The 13,406-nt window shown below is 40.7% G+C and overlaps 1 protein-coding gene across 8 annotated transcripts in view; it reads left to right on the forward strand.

The window, feature by feature from the left end:
* daam2 (dishevelled associated activator of morphogenesis 2) overlaps positions 1–13,406 on the forward strand; it is a 101,602-nt gene that overhangs the window by 68,123 nt on the left and 20,073 nt on the right. For 3 of the 8 annotated variants that reach the window (XM_072366029.1, XM_072366034.1, XM_072366030.1), the window contains exons 6-16: positions 4,482–4,815; positions 5,497–5,607; positions 5,910–6,013; positions 6,352–6,418; positions 6,558–6,675; positions 6,827–6,965; positions 8,881–8,904; positions 9,400–9,458; positions 9,568–9,752; positions 10,872–11,177; positions 12,485–12,592. In XM_072366029.1, coding sequence (XP_072222130.1) covers positions 4,482–4,815; positions 5,497–5,607; positions 5,910–6,013; positions 6,352–6,418; positions 6,558–6,675; positions 6,827–6,965; positions 8,881–8,904; positions 9,400–9,458; positions 9,568–9,752; positions 10,872–11,177; positions 12,485–12,592 — 1,555 coding nt within the window. The remainder of the gene's footprint in view (positions 1–4,481; positions 4,816–5,496; positions 5,608–5,909; positions 6,014–6,351; positions 6,419–6,557; positions 6,676–6,826; positions 6,966–8,880; positions 8,905–9,399; positions 9,459–9,567; positions 9,753–10,871; positions 11,178–12,484; positions 12,593–13,406) is intronic. The other 5 variants (XM_072366032.1, XM_072366035.1, XM_072366033.1 and 2 more) reach the window with 3 other exon arrangements.

The following is a 13,406-nucleotide window of genomic DNA, read 5'->3' on the forward strand; positions in this document are numbered from 1 at the left end:
CCACAATGCACTGCAGTCCAAGAGTCATGTCAGTAGAGCAGCGCAATGCTTCCCAAGGCAGCAGTCTGGACATTGTTTCTGCAGCTCTCTTCCAGCAAGAATATTGACTTGAGCCGTCTGTAGCTGTTCCCTATGCTCCTGTTTCAATAACCCGTTGGACGATCCACTACCAACACATGCAGATATTATTCTTCCAAATATTTTGCCGCTAAATCTCTTGCATCTTTCAAAGGTTTCGCTTAACAGAGAGCGAGTTTTCTGTTTTCACATATTACAAAACACATAAGTGGGAGAATGGAGCATCACACCTTTAAAGACTCTTGGATGGACTGATGTGTTTTGTTTCGCTCAGAAGTTATATTTCTACCCCCTTGACATTTAGCATTGAAGGGGGAAATTAAAAGAGCGAGGGCCAGGTGGGCATTACAGAAAGGTTTAAAGAGGGAGGCTAGTATTCAGTTCGTTGCAGTCTGCAACTACGCTGCTAGATCTCTAACACACTGCTTCTTTAAAGATGAAAATACAAAGCATGGTTGAATTAGCCAAATTGGCAAATTGGATGGAAACTGTTTAGGGGATATAGTGATATAGTGAACATTTTAGTTATGATATGACACAGCCAATAGTTGCTGGCAAGTATTCCTCAGGGTCCTCTTTCCACTTAAAGTCTGCACGTCCACCTGAATGGTCTTTTTAACTAAGGATCCTATGATCCAGTTGGAGCCATTTTAAAAGCTGGACAATTTCTTCAGATTTTAAGGAAAGAAACTTCAGGGTTTGCTTTAGTATATTCTTTAGCATTAGATCCACTGTACCATCCTTTATGAAAGTAAATGTGATGCAGATTAGTTTTTTAAAAATACATATATTTTTTTTTTTTTTTTTTATTGTCAGCATCGATAATGATATTTATGATATATCCTCTGTGAAGCGGCATGATAAGAACACGTCAAACAAATTTCTCCTACAATGTTTCCTTAAACTCATGACGTTAACCATGAGATCTCTTTTTTTATTAGTAGTAGTGGTATTACTCGTCAGTACCTTCCTTCTGTTTATTACATTCAAGCATTTGTTTTTTTCTATTTCAGAAAATCAAAACGTAATGAATGAGATTACGCCAGAAATGCCTCAAACTTGCATTATTTCTAATGGCCAACAGGGAGCAACGCCTGAAGTTGCAAAAAGAAGTCAACTTTTACTTTTTGTTTAATTTATTTTGTGGGGAAAAACAAAAATTGTGGTCTCCATTGCTGTTTTTTAATTATATTTAAAACAGTATGATCTTATTTTTTGCAAGATATGCTGCGATCTAGAGTGAAATGGGCAGTTTTAATTCTGTCATTGTTACAGGATTGCAGTGCTATGTGTTGCTGGCTTTATTATAGTTATTATAATAATAGGGCCCACTTGAGACTAACTGACCAACACATATACATTCATGGTCTGCTCCCTGTGGATTTGCCAATAAACTTAGTTCACAAGAGCCATTCTGTCCATGCCATGAAAAACTTTACATATATTTATCACAGATGTGTGCCTTGGCCAGAAGTTTTATTGTATTCTGTATATGTGTCAGTTTTATGTGTGTTGTCCTTTGTTCAGACTTTATTTTACCTCAGTTATATACCAGGCCTCACAAGTAAAATTTATTTGAGTGAGAGCTGTGCTGATATCGAATGACTTCCCCTCCACGTCCTGCAGCCACCTCAATCAGCTAGCTTTAATCGGCACCTCTGAAAACCCTCCAGGGGTCCCACTCACATTTTGGCCCTTTTATAGTAGAACGACACGTGTGTGTGTATATGCATGCGCATGTCCCTGGATGTAGGTGAGTGGGTGTAAGTGTGTACGAATGTGGTGATGATATGAAGAGCCGAAGAGAGGCTCAGGGGAGCACATGATCACTTGAGTTTGTGCGTGTGGAAGTGCAGGACTTGGATAAGTTTGTGTGGTTAAGCTTTGAGGCAGTCTGTCTGCCACACAGGGGTCATCCTCAGTTCAAAAAGAAGAAAGTTTCGCCTGTGCAGTTAAAACCTTAAAAAAAAATCCTTTTAGCTGGGCTCAAGTTTAGAATTTAAATTTGAGCATCTGGATTAGTTTTCCTCTCTGTCCTGCTCATTAGGAATATCGTCTGCCTCTGGTTGTGGGGTTTTCCGCTTTTTAGATTAATGGAAATTGCATGACCCTCAAAGACAGCTAACATTGGCAATCATTTAATTATGCAATAAAAGGAAAACATCCCCTGGCTTTCTTTAAGTTTTGATCTGCTGCTAACCTAACATTACCTTTGACCAAACTTAACCTGGCCTTAAAGTGCTCGTCACTTTTCTTTAGTCTCATCTGATTCCAAATTCTACTGCCTACTTTTTTCTTTTGTCTGAAGATCTTGATGTGTCTGTTTTTGTGTGTATGGTTGGCTTACCTTGAGTATTGTTCAGGAGCTCTGCCTCTGCTCTTTTAGCATGCAGCAGTAGTTGAGCTCTTGCTGTCTGGAACTCCAGTGGGTTTTAAAGTATGCAGCACTGTTGAGAGGAAAAAAAAAAGGAATGACCTGCTTGCCAGTCGGCTGAGCGTGAATGTCAGGATAGGAAAAGACAAGAGGGGACTCTAGAGTCAGAAGAGATTGGATTACTTGATTCAAGTGCTCACTGGAGAGAACATGAAGAGCTGAGGAAGAGGAGTAGAGAATTGTTGGATGTTGGCTCATTAGGTTTAGTTATTGGTGCAGAGGATTGGTCTCAGGTGAATGTTCTTTAAGGAGCCATATATGCATACTTTTGCAAATTTCTGTCCATCCACTTCCCATATATAAACTCAGACATATGAGTCAGGTTATGGTATGTAGTTTGTGCTTGTGTGTATGTGTTTCCTGGCAAGTTGTCGGTGATTCGGCAGAGTGAAGCGAAGCAGGCAGCGTGCAAAGCCTTGAAACACGTCCATCCTTTTGAACCCAGACTCCAAGACCAACATCTCTCACCCTCTGCTTTCCATACATTAATCACAAAGATGTTCGGCTTAATTTCTCTTCCACTATGAAGCCTCTCCCAGAGGTGGGCCCTCACTTCATGAGCAGGCATACGGCTATTGCTGCTTTCTGTGCTGGCCAAGCACTTGTCACTAGTATAAAATGTGTATCTATTACAGTTGGATCAGTTCTTCATTGGTCTAAATCCAATGTCTGTGTTAAATCTAAATCAAGTCATATCTAATACATTGCATTTATTTTTGCCATCTTGGTGCAGAGTGGAGACTGCAGCATCTGTACTCAAACAAGAAGCACATTGTCTGCTGAAAGGATGTGTGTGTGTGTGATTGCTAAGATGTCAATGCATAGCTAAGAATGGTTGATTGTATGCATGCATTCATGTGGATCTTCTTGATCGCGTCCAGGAAATCAGAGGCATGTCTGTGCCAGGTAAAGTTTGTGTGCGTTTATGCAAGCATCTGCTGGAGATCTGGGACTGATTACACTGAGCAATTTAAATGATGTTAGTGAGATGATTTACATTTTTTGCAATCTTACTACTTGTGTTCGTGCTAAGACTGCAGTATGATGGAACTGAACTTGGACTGCACACTTCTAATATCATCAAAACAATGCATTTATGACACTGAGTAGAATTAGATTTCAACTTTCTGCTCCTTTTGTCCCTTTTGCCCTCTCTGTCCCTGTCACTCCATCCCTCTTTTCTCCCCCTCTGTATGTCTTTGCCTCCTCTGTGTTCTTCTCTCCATCTTACAAACCCTTATTTGTTTGAATCAATTCATGAGGCCTGTCTGGAATCTTCCTGAGTAGGAAGGTCATTTACAAGTGAGCACACACTGTGCTCACTGGATGTGACATCCTTCAATGTTTACATGTCCTGCCTGTCGCTTCCCTCCTAAAGAGGTCAATGACTCACTGCTTTCTAATTAGTTAATCTAATGAGCGCTGTGAGCAGGAGCCTCTGTGAACTTGGATTGTCAGGTTTTAAAGTTATATGTGTGAAGCTGGTGTTTGTTAATGTTTGGTGGTCTTTTAATTAAAATGTTGGTGTAAAGAAAATAAATCAAATGAAATATGTGGGTGTGTTGGCATGTTCAGGCAGTAAAGGTCCATTGTGAATCTCCAGCTTTATGGAGGCACAACACAGAAATCCTTTTATTACTAAGTCAGCCAGGACATTTGTAAGATATAGATCTAAAAACTGCTTAAATATGTTTTTATATTGCAGTTGCAGTACTTTTGGCCAGTGGTCCTTTGTGGATGGAAATGTCAGTCCACAGCTTTGTTCCAGACTGAATTAAAAACCACTGGATTGTTAAAAGATTTTGCACCAACACTGATTGTCCACAGAGAATATAGCCCAATAACAAATGACAAAACTATAGAACTATATTTTAATTTACCCTTCATCTCCCTCTATTTTTCTTTATTTCATTTTTTCCTATCATATTTTCCCTGACTTTGGATTTTTATTTGTCCTCTCCACCTTCAGGTTCGTCACACGTTTCATTGAACTTGATGGCCTAACCTGCCTCCTCAACTTCCTGCGCAGCATGGATTATGAGACGTCAGAGAGCCGCGTGCACACCTCCATTATTGGCTGCATCAAGGCCCTGATGAACAACTCGCAGGGCCGTGCCCACGTCCTGGCCCACCCTCAGAGCATCAATACCATTTCACAGAGTCTGCGGACGGAGAACGTCAAGACTAAAGTGGCCGTGCTTGAGATTCTTGGGGCTGTTTGCCTGGTGCCTGATGGGCATAAAAAGGTTCTGCAGGCCATGGCACATTATCAGAAGTATGCTGCTGAGAGGACTCGCTTCCAGGTACAGAATGCTGAAATTATCAAAAATAATTGAGGTTAAGAGTTGCCACATTCGTGTTATTTTGGGTCATGTTGTACAAACACAATTAAGTAGCTTGCAGGAGACATAGCGTAGACACAACTTTTCAGGATAATACTCTGATAAATCAAGCTGTGAAAAGTTGAGTACTTGTATTGCAGTACCTCATACGGTTGGCCTCAGGTTAGGTCAACATACAATCCATATTAGAGACAGGTGAGGACATTGAAACTTATGGAGGTCACAGCATGCAGAGTTCTTTAGTAAGTAGCTGGACTGAGTCAACAAGCCACATCATGCATGTCCCTTGGGGGTATGCGGTAAATCATGCCACCTCAGGATAAGCAAACACTACAGGAGCTGAATGATTAAGAATGTATGAGGCTGTTTAGTGTTGGTTTGAGTTATGATTAAGCTGCTGAAGCATGTTAAGGGATAGTTTACAAGGTAGCAAAGAGTTTGGGAACAGAACAGTGACCCTGTGTTACCTTGTTCTCTTCGCTGTTGTGTTAGAAAAAGTTGTTAAGTAAAGATTTCAGCATCCGTTCACTGGGGTTCTCCTTCTATCTCTTATGTACCATGTGCCTGAAGATTACAGCATTGAAATGCATTTAGTTCAAACATACTCGCTGACTAACTTTCCTATCTGTCCTGACTATCTAGACACTGCTGAATGAGCTGGACCGAAGTACAGGCCGATACAGAGATGAAGTTAACTTAAAGACCGCCATCATGTCCTTCATCAATGCTGTCCTCAATGCAGGAGCTGGAGAGGTGTGCAGACACTGCCACATGCCCTTTAAACCCAGTCTTAACACATCCAGGCATAACTAAATTGAATATAGATTCCCAGTTTGAGAAAAAGATTTAATTTATTTACACTTAAGAGTAATTTAAATAATCTGACAAATAACCTCCTCTAAACTGCAAAATTGTCAACCTACAAGGAATAGATCAATTAAATAAATATATAATGTTTTTTTGAAAACCTGACAGGTTGCATCACATTAATGCCAATTATATATCCATACAGTTGTGATTATGTCTTCTCTTATTGTTTGGCATTTAATTTTCAGGACAACCTGGACTTCCGCCTCCATCTAAGGTACGAGTTCCTAATGTTGGGCATCCAGCCAGTCATCGACAAACTCAGAGAGCATGAAAACGCCACTTTGGACAGGTGTGTGATCATCTTCTCAACTGATTTCTTATTGTTATTGTTATTGTTGTCACTGGCAATACTGTGTCTTATCTTAAAGTTTTTTACAGAATCGTTTTTCTGTACACTTATTCTTTTCCAGTTATAAAACTGCTGAAGCACGTCTAATGTGTATTTTACTTTGTTGTTTAATGCAGTAATAGGTTATTGATATTTATTTTTGAACAAATTCTTAATTCCATTGCCATTCAGAGTGTGTATAAGTAATATAACTCTGTTCTGGGTGGAGAACTTTGACATTGTTCAGTTCTCTCAAAGGTTAAGGTACAGAAACATAATGCCTTCTCCTTTCCTTTAAGGCATTTGGACTTCTTTGAGATGGTGCGGAATGAAGATGACTCGGAGCTGGCCAAAAGGTTTGATATGGTGAGTAGCTTTCTATTTCAAATTAATGCAAGAGGCTGCTCAGCTTACACTGTGTGAATGGAAACAAAAGAAGTCAAACTTAACTCTTATCAAATGTAATGACCATTTAAGGGTGTTTCTTCTCTCTTTTCCTCAACAGACCCATGTAGACACAAAGAGTGCTGGTGCCATGTTTGAGTTGGTCAAGAAGAAATTGAGCCACACAGATTCCTATCCACACCTCCTCTCCATTCTCCAGCACTGCCTTCAGATGCCCTGTGAGTAATATAAAACTATATATGTAGAGGTTTTCTATTGTCATGTGCTGCATCTGAGGTAAACTGATTCATCATAACTGAGCTGCGGTTCACAAAATTGGCAAATGTCTAATGAGTTTAATTTTTTATATCATCTTTTGACCACATTCAGATAAACGTGGAGGTGGCAGTCTGCAGCACTGGCAGCTCTTAGACAGGATCCTCCAGCAGATAGTCCTTCAGGACGACAAAGGAGAGGATCCCGATGCCGCCCCTCTGGACAACTTCAGTGTGAAGAACATTATTCGCATGTAAGTGGAAGAAACACAAAAGTAGATTCACAGATATAGTACTTCAGTGGACACGGGATTTGCTCATAATACTGTTGAGCATTTGTGCTGATGCTTTTTTCTTAAATATATCTGAATTTCAGGAACAATGCTCTATTTTAGTGAGTGTTGATTTATGATTCGCTGTTCTGTACATGATCCAGACGGGTAATGGGATTGCCAGTGCACTGTGGTTCAAGTACTTCTTTTATGCCTTTTCTAAGTTTATCTTCATTCATTGCTATAAACTCCCTCTGATTTCTGGAAAAATCTTGTGTTGAATGGATCCAATCAGCATCAGTCTGAATCAAGATCAAGGCCTGATGTCAACATCAAGAGGTATGACTAGAAGGAAGAGAAGCGCTTAGATAAAACAAGCTGAGCAATAACCTTACCTTTAGGAAACCTACAGTATTCGCAAGTGTAGGACCGGATTCTCTCTGTTTTATTGCTTGTGATGTGAGCAGGGATTGTTGCTGCACAGGAAGAAGAGGTGATATGGAGGAAGCAGCAGGGGGTTGAGGGCTGAATTGAAGGAAGCCTCACTCTGAGCGTAAAGCCAGAGATCAAAAGAAAATGGCTCTAATCGCATTAACAGGGCTGGACGGCCAAGTCAGCCATGTTTGGGTGCGGCGAAGCAGGCACTCTTGTTCATGTGAGAAACGACAGGGAGAAGTAATCGTTTGTAAAGAAACATTTCAAACTGGAAGTAGAAGTTGTGCATGTGTCACTGTGGCTGTTGCTCAGAGAATTTTTTCCAAATGATCATTGGCATTTGCTGGTTTTTGTGGTTGGGGTTTCTCTGGATTTTGAAACTAATATGCTCTTGTGTTTAGAAACCAAAGAGTGGATTTTGTGTGGTGTGTAGGTTGTGTTAAGAGATCACATTTGGAGCTTTAGCGTGTGTTTTTCTCACCATTTCACCTCAGTTTCTCTTTCTGACGGGCTGTCATTCTTTCTTTCACCATATTTCTTCTCCTCCACTTTCCTCAGTTATGTTATGTTTAAACCAAGCTCACGATCAGTGATTAATGTGTTTATTCTCAGCGGTGAAAGCACCATAAAACATGTAGCGTGGTACACCTCGGCCTTTGCCAGCTTCTGCTTTGTTCACTAATTCAGCCACCATTGTTTTTGCAATCAGTACACTTGAGTGCAATTCTGTTGAATAGCGCACAGAGAGCGATGCTGCGCCTGAGCCCGAACATTCATTCCTGCCCCTCACAGATCCATCACATCTCTGCCAAAATCTTATTGTGTTTCCATCAACTCTGTAGGAGTAAATTATGCCTGGAAAAAGAGTGTACGAACTGAGATTTCCTCATTGTGTTGGCTGTATGCCGGAGGCAACTGACGGTTAACGGGTGAAAACCTGTGGCTCGTGCCGTGACGGCTCAAAGGGAGGAGGGGCACGTTAAAACAACTGTTAAAACAACTGGCAGACGAAGTCATTCATCATCTGCGGTCACCATGACGACGGCTCTGACTACTCACACGTGTGCCTGGCCTGAAATTAACGCTTTTGTACAAATCACATTTTTCCACAGCTATGCAAAGGTATTTATTTGATCATTCGATAAAGAAAAGATTGTGTGTCTTTGAATGATTCCAACTGTAATTAAAGCAGTGCTGATTTTTGTAATCATCTTCTGACAGTTCTGTTCGTGAACATGGGCACTTTGAAGACCTGAAACTGATTTATGACCGCTTTGTTTTTGGATTGCCTTGTGTGTAACTTAGTGTGAATGGATTTTAAGCAGTTAAGTGTGGATCATTATCACAGAGAATGATACCTCACCAGAGTGCTTGGGCAGTAGCTCTTTCTCTCATGCTTTTTAGGAATTGTTTGTGTTGTGTGAGTAGTGCTGCTGAAATATGTCTGTTCTCTCAACTCCAGCCACGGCTACCATCGATGCTCAAGGTGTCACTTTCCAATCTTTCACCATCACAAATAACTCCTTAAAACATCCCATTGCTAATATTTTCTTTTTACTTCTGTTTTCCATGAACAGCTGACTGTTAACCTAAATTCTCGCATTATTGACCTCACAGTTGCTTCAGAGCAACAGTTTAACCCTGAACCTCAAGCTGAACCAAGTCCCAGAAATAATATGTTACCAGTTAATAAAAACTTAAACCCAAACGTAACAGAGTTCCGAGCAGGATTTATTTAAGCACTAATTTTGTCCTACAAAGCTTAAAAGAGCAAACTGCATCAACTCAGTCAATGTTTGTGATCAATCTGAGGAAGTCAAGGATTAGTGTCACTGATCAATGGGTTTCCAGTCCAGTGATTAAACTCCCTCAGAATGGCCTGGCTTGACTTGGTTGGAGTGCAGTTGACCCCTATGTGTGAACATTCTTGGTCAGACTCTGTCTGCTTTTGTGTGCTTAACTTTGTCCGTCTGCCCCTCAGGTTGGTCAATGAAAATGAGGTGAAACTGTGGCGAGACCAGGCAGAGAAGTTCAGGAAAGGTAAAAACTATTTTCATCTCCATGAATCCATTTCCCACCGGTCTGAATGCATCGTATTATCACAGTCCTCGTCATAAAAATATTTCTTTGTCTTTTTGTTAACACTCAGATCATGTAGAGCTGCTAGGTAAACTGGAGAGAAAAGAGCGAGAGTGTGAGACCAAGACCCAGGAAAAGGAGGATATGATGAAGACTTTGAACAAGATGAAGGACAAGCTACAACGTGAGGGCGTGGAGCTGCGCTCAGCCAGGGAGCAAGTCTTGGATCTATCGTCACGCATCACTGACATAGCTGTGAGCAGCGCTTCTTTTTGTACTTTGTTTATTTATATGATTTTCTTCTGCTTTTTGTAAAGTTTAACATTAGAGAATAGCACTTATAATACGTGTTTCCTCTTTTATTCAAAATGAGGTAATATTAGCTTTCATTGCATTCAGAGTGGAGTTAGCTGTGCTTACTGTAGAAAGGGGAACTGTCAACGCTGCCTCTAAATAAGCCCAAAAAAACAGATGTGATTGCTTGTTGCACATGTTTATGCTTCTCGCTGCTGATTGAACTGAGATTACATTGGCTAACACCTTGGACTTTTTTGCCAGTCAGCAGCTACTGGTTGCACATTTTGTTTTATATTAGCTGTGCTAAATCCCAGAAAAAAGACATGTTGATTGCTCCCAGCTGAATCCCAGCTGCCTTTCTTTGGAGATGACTGTCCTTTTAGGACTGGGCTGGATTTTTTTTTTTTTTTTTGTCAAGTCTTATTCAGGAAAATAAACTTTTAAAGTAATGGAACAAAATTTCAAAACAGAAACCAGGAAAAACCAAAGTAGTACACTAGTACAAACCGCCATCTATGCAAGTCAATTACTTTGAGGATGCTGAAAAAAGCTATGAAAGCTGGAAGAAAAGTATGTAACTGAGATGATCAAGGCTGGAAAATTTTGTTTGAAGAATACCTATTTCATATCTGAAACAATATTTTATCAAAAGGACACTGCATCCTTGTTACCATGGTAACTAACTTCCACAAGAGAGCAAATCTATTCACCTGCGCTGTATCTTTAGAGGTGACAGCTCTGTCTTACTTGCAATAAGACCGCAAAACAGGTATATTTAATTTAGTATATTTGTTGTTTTATGTCTTTAGCAAATTCTTTGGAAAGTAAACAATATTTAACTCTTTTAGAGTGAAAGAAATTCAGACGCTGAGGAACAACCTTAGAGTCCATCTAAGCTCAAGATGCGTGACCTAATCATTCAACTCTTATGTCTTCCTTTCTTTAATTAAAAAATTTGTTTCATTTCAGTTTTTCAAGACCGTTTTGATCAAATTAAAGTTTTAGCCACTTTGCGCAGAATCTTGAACCTTGACGTAATTATGACATATGATAACACTGTCTCCATCTGTCTTCCAGCAGGGTGGCAGTGTGTCCTTACTGCCTCCCCTTCCCCCTCCTGGTGGCCCCATGGCTCCACCTCCACCACCTATAACAGGTGGATTTCCTCCACCGCCGCCTCCTCTACCATTCAGTTGCCCACCTCCCCCGCCACCACCCCCTCCGCCCGGAGCACCGCCTCCTCCACCTGGAGCCCCTCCCATTTTTGGAGCTCCACCTCCACCCATGCCCTCATCATTCAATTCTAATAGCACCATGCACACAAAATCCATCCCTCAGCCTTCTCATCCCCTCAAATCCTTCAACTGGGCCAAACTTGGAGAGGTGAGAGACTACAGTTCACTCAGGCTTTTCATCTGTTAGAAAATAGATTGATCAATTGATAAAGAATAAAAAACTTACTTGGTGGAAACAACACCTACATTCATGGTTGTTCAAAATCTGAACACTTATCAACATTAACAGCATCCTTTTCTGTTGGCATTGCAAACACAAGAGAGTTCTACTCAGACTATGGAATGCAAAGCTGTTAGGAATTTAATGGGAAACTATATTAAAAGTTTATCCTTTGGTTAACACAGTATAATTAAAGGTGTTAATGGTAAGACTGACTGGGGAATATCGTCCTCAGAACTGGAAAGTTTTAGGTTCGATCCCCAGCATGTCCATGACGCAAGTTGTCTACATTGCCCCATCTGTTCATCGATGTGTTATTGTAGAGAAGAGCGCTGCATATTATATATAGACTGCATACATGAAAAAAGAAGCACTCTATGAGCAATCATGTGAATGGGTGAATATGAAAGGCTTTGTCGAATCAACATAAGGCTGAAGAGGCGGCAGATAAGTGCAAACCATTTATAGACGGCCAGTACTTCTTCTCTTTTCCTTTGATATTTCTACAGTAGTCCAGAGGGGACAAATCTAATATTAGCTTTAGAGAGTTGAGTTGAGCTTAAAGAGGACCTCTCCTGTTTTTTCAGATACCTCTGTAATTTAGCCCACAGGCCTAGAAAGGGAGGGTGGGGCAGAGGGGTAATTGGATGGTTGCAGTCTGCAAGTCAGCTACTAAGGGTCACTAAATCCAACAAAGATATGCTAATCCACCCTACAAGGATGTAAGAGTTTCCAGTGTCACAACAGTCAACAATGGCAGATACTATTCCCTGAGTGGCTCTGCTTGGGGAACTTCAGTGATCTGATTGCTTTAACTTTGATTGCGAGCATGATCGACAGATGTATTATCCAATCACCTGCTGGGTGTTTTTGAAACCTATTTTCCATTTTCCAAACTGGGCCTGCAGAGGATTTCCTAGATGGTTCAGTGTAACATCTGGTAAGTCAGGTTTACACACTGCTCCTATTGGCATAGCCATTTCAGAGCAACAAGACCAGTATCACCAGACCCTCTGATCTATACTCAGATGTAGCCAACCCTTTTTCAGTCTGTTCATTCATCACCCACAGTGTTGCACTTTACTCCAGTTGTACAGTTAAAATGGAGTCCAGAGTCATTTAGTTGATTTTATTGGACTTAAAATGAAAAACACCTGTTCATCTTTCAGCACATAATCCAGAAGCAATGCCTGTGTGTAAATGTTAAACCTTTGTGTCCCTCTGTCCTGTTTCAGAATATGATCAATGGCACCATCTGGAATGACATTGACGACCTAAGAGCTTTCAAGATTCTCGACCTTAAGGACATAGAGAAGATGTTTTCAGCTTATCAGAGACAGCAGGTCTGGATTTATCAGTGGTTTACAATAGTCTGGAATACATATATGACATGCAGTCAAGTGTGTTTGTACTGGAAAGTCTGTGTTTTTGATGGGCAGGGGGATGGGATGTTTTAAGAGGACTTTCTGGAGTGCTACGGGTCCAGCTCAAGGCAAACGTGGGCAGCTGTTCTCTACTGAATGCCTCATTGTAGAGATGCCAGAAAGCTCAAGCTTCTGTTAGTATCTGCAGAGCATTTGTGGGACTGGACTGACTGGGTCTTCGTGGGCTCATGAATCAGGGCGATGCCGAGGAAACTATTAACACTGAAGTCATGAGGAGTCACGATACATGAAAACAGGAAACTTTTCAGTGAGACGAGCCCTAAAATAAAGAGACTATTCAGTAACTCATGTCGAACCAATGACTAACTAATAGGATAATTGCAGGATGTGTGCTCTTGTGGCAGTGCCATACAGTATGTAGCAATTACTCCCCTGTGTGCTACAAGTAAATTGCACACTTGTCGTGTGATAATGTTGGGTGCAATTGCACAAACTGATATATTACACTCCTTTAAATTGGTTTAAGTGAAGCGTTAATGTGCCCTAATCGGTTTTTAGTAATCACAGTTTATATTGAAGGCTTTATGGCTCTATGGAATAGCAATACATTGCCTCTGTTGAGGCATTACCATTGTTGAAGTCCTGTATAATGTATTTTACAGCCTTCTTTGAAAGCAGTCTGACAGCTAAAAGCACAACATCTCTTTGCAAGCTTTTATTAAAGAGTAATGGGTCATTTGAGGTTGTTGCCGACAGTGATTTACTGTGGGTA

The sequence above is a fragment of the Leuresthes tenuis genome, unplaced genomic scaffold (genome assembly GCF_036924035.1).
Source record: "Leuresthes tenuis unplaced genomic scaffold, fLeuTen1.0.hap1 SCAF_15, whole genome shotgun sequence".
In the NCBI taxonomy this organism is placed as follows: Eukaryota; Metazoa; Chordata; class Actinopteri; order Atheriniformes; family Atherinopsidae; genus Leuresthes; species Leuresthes tenuis.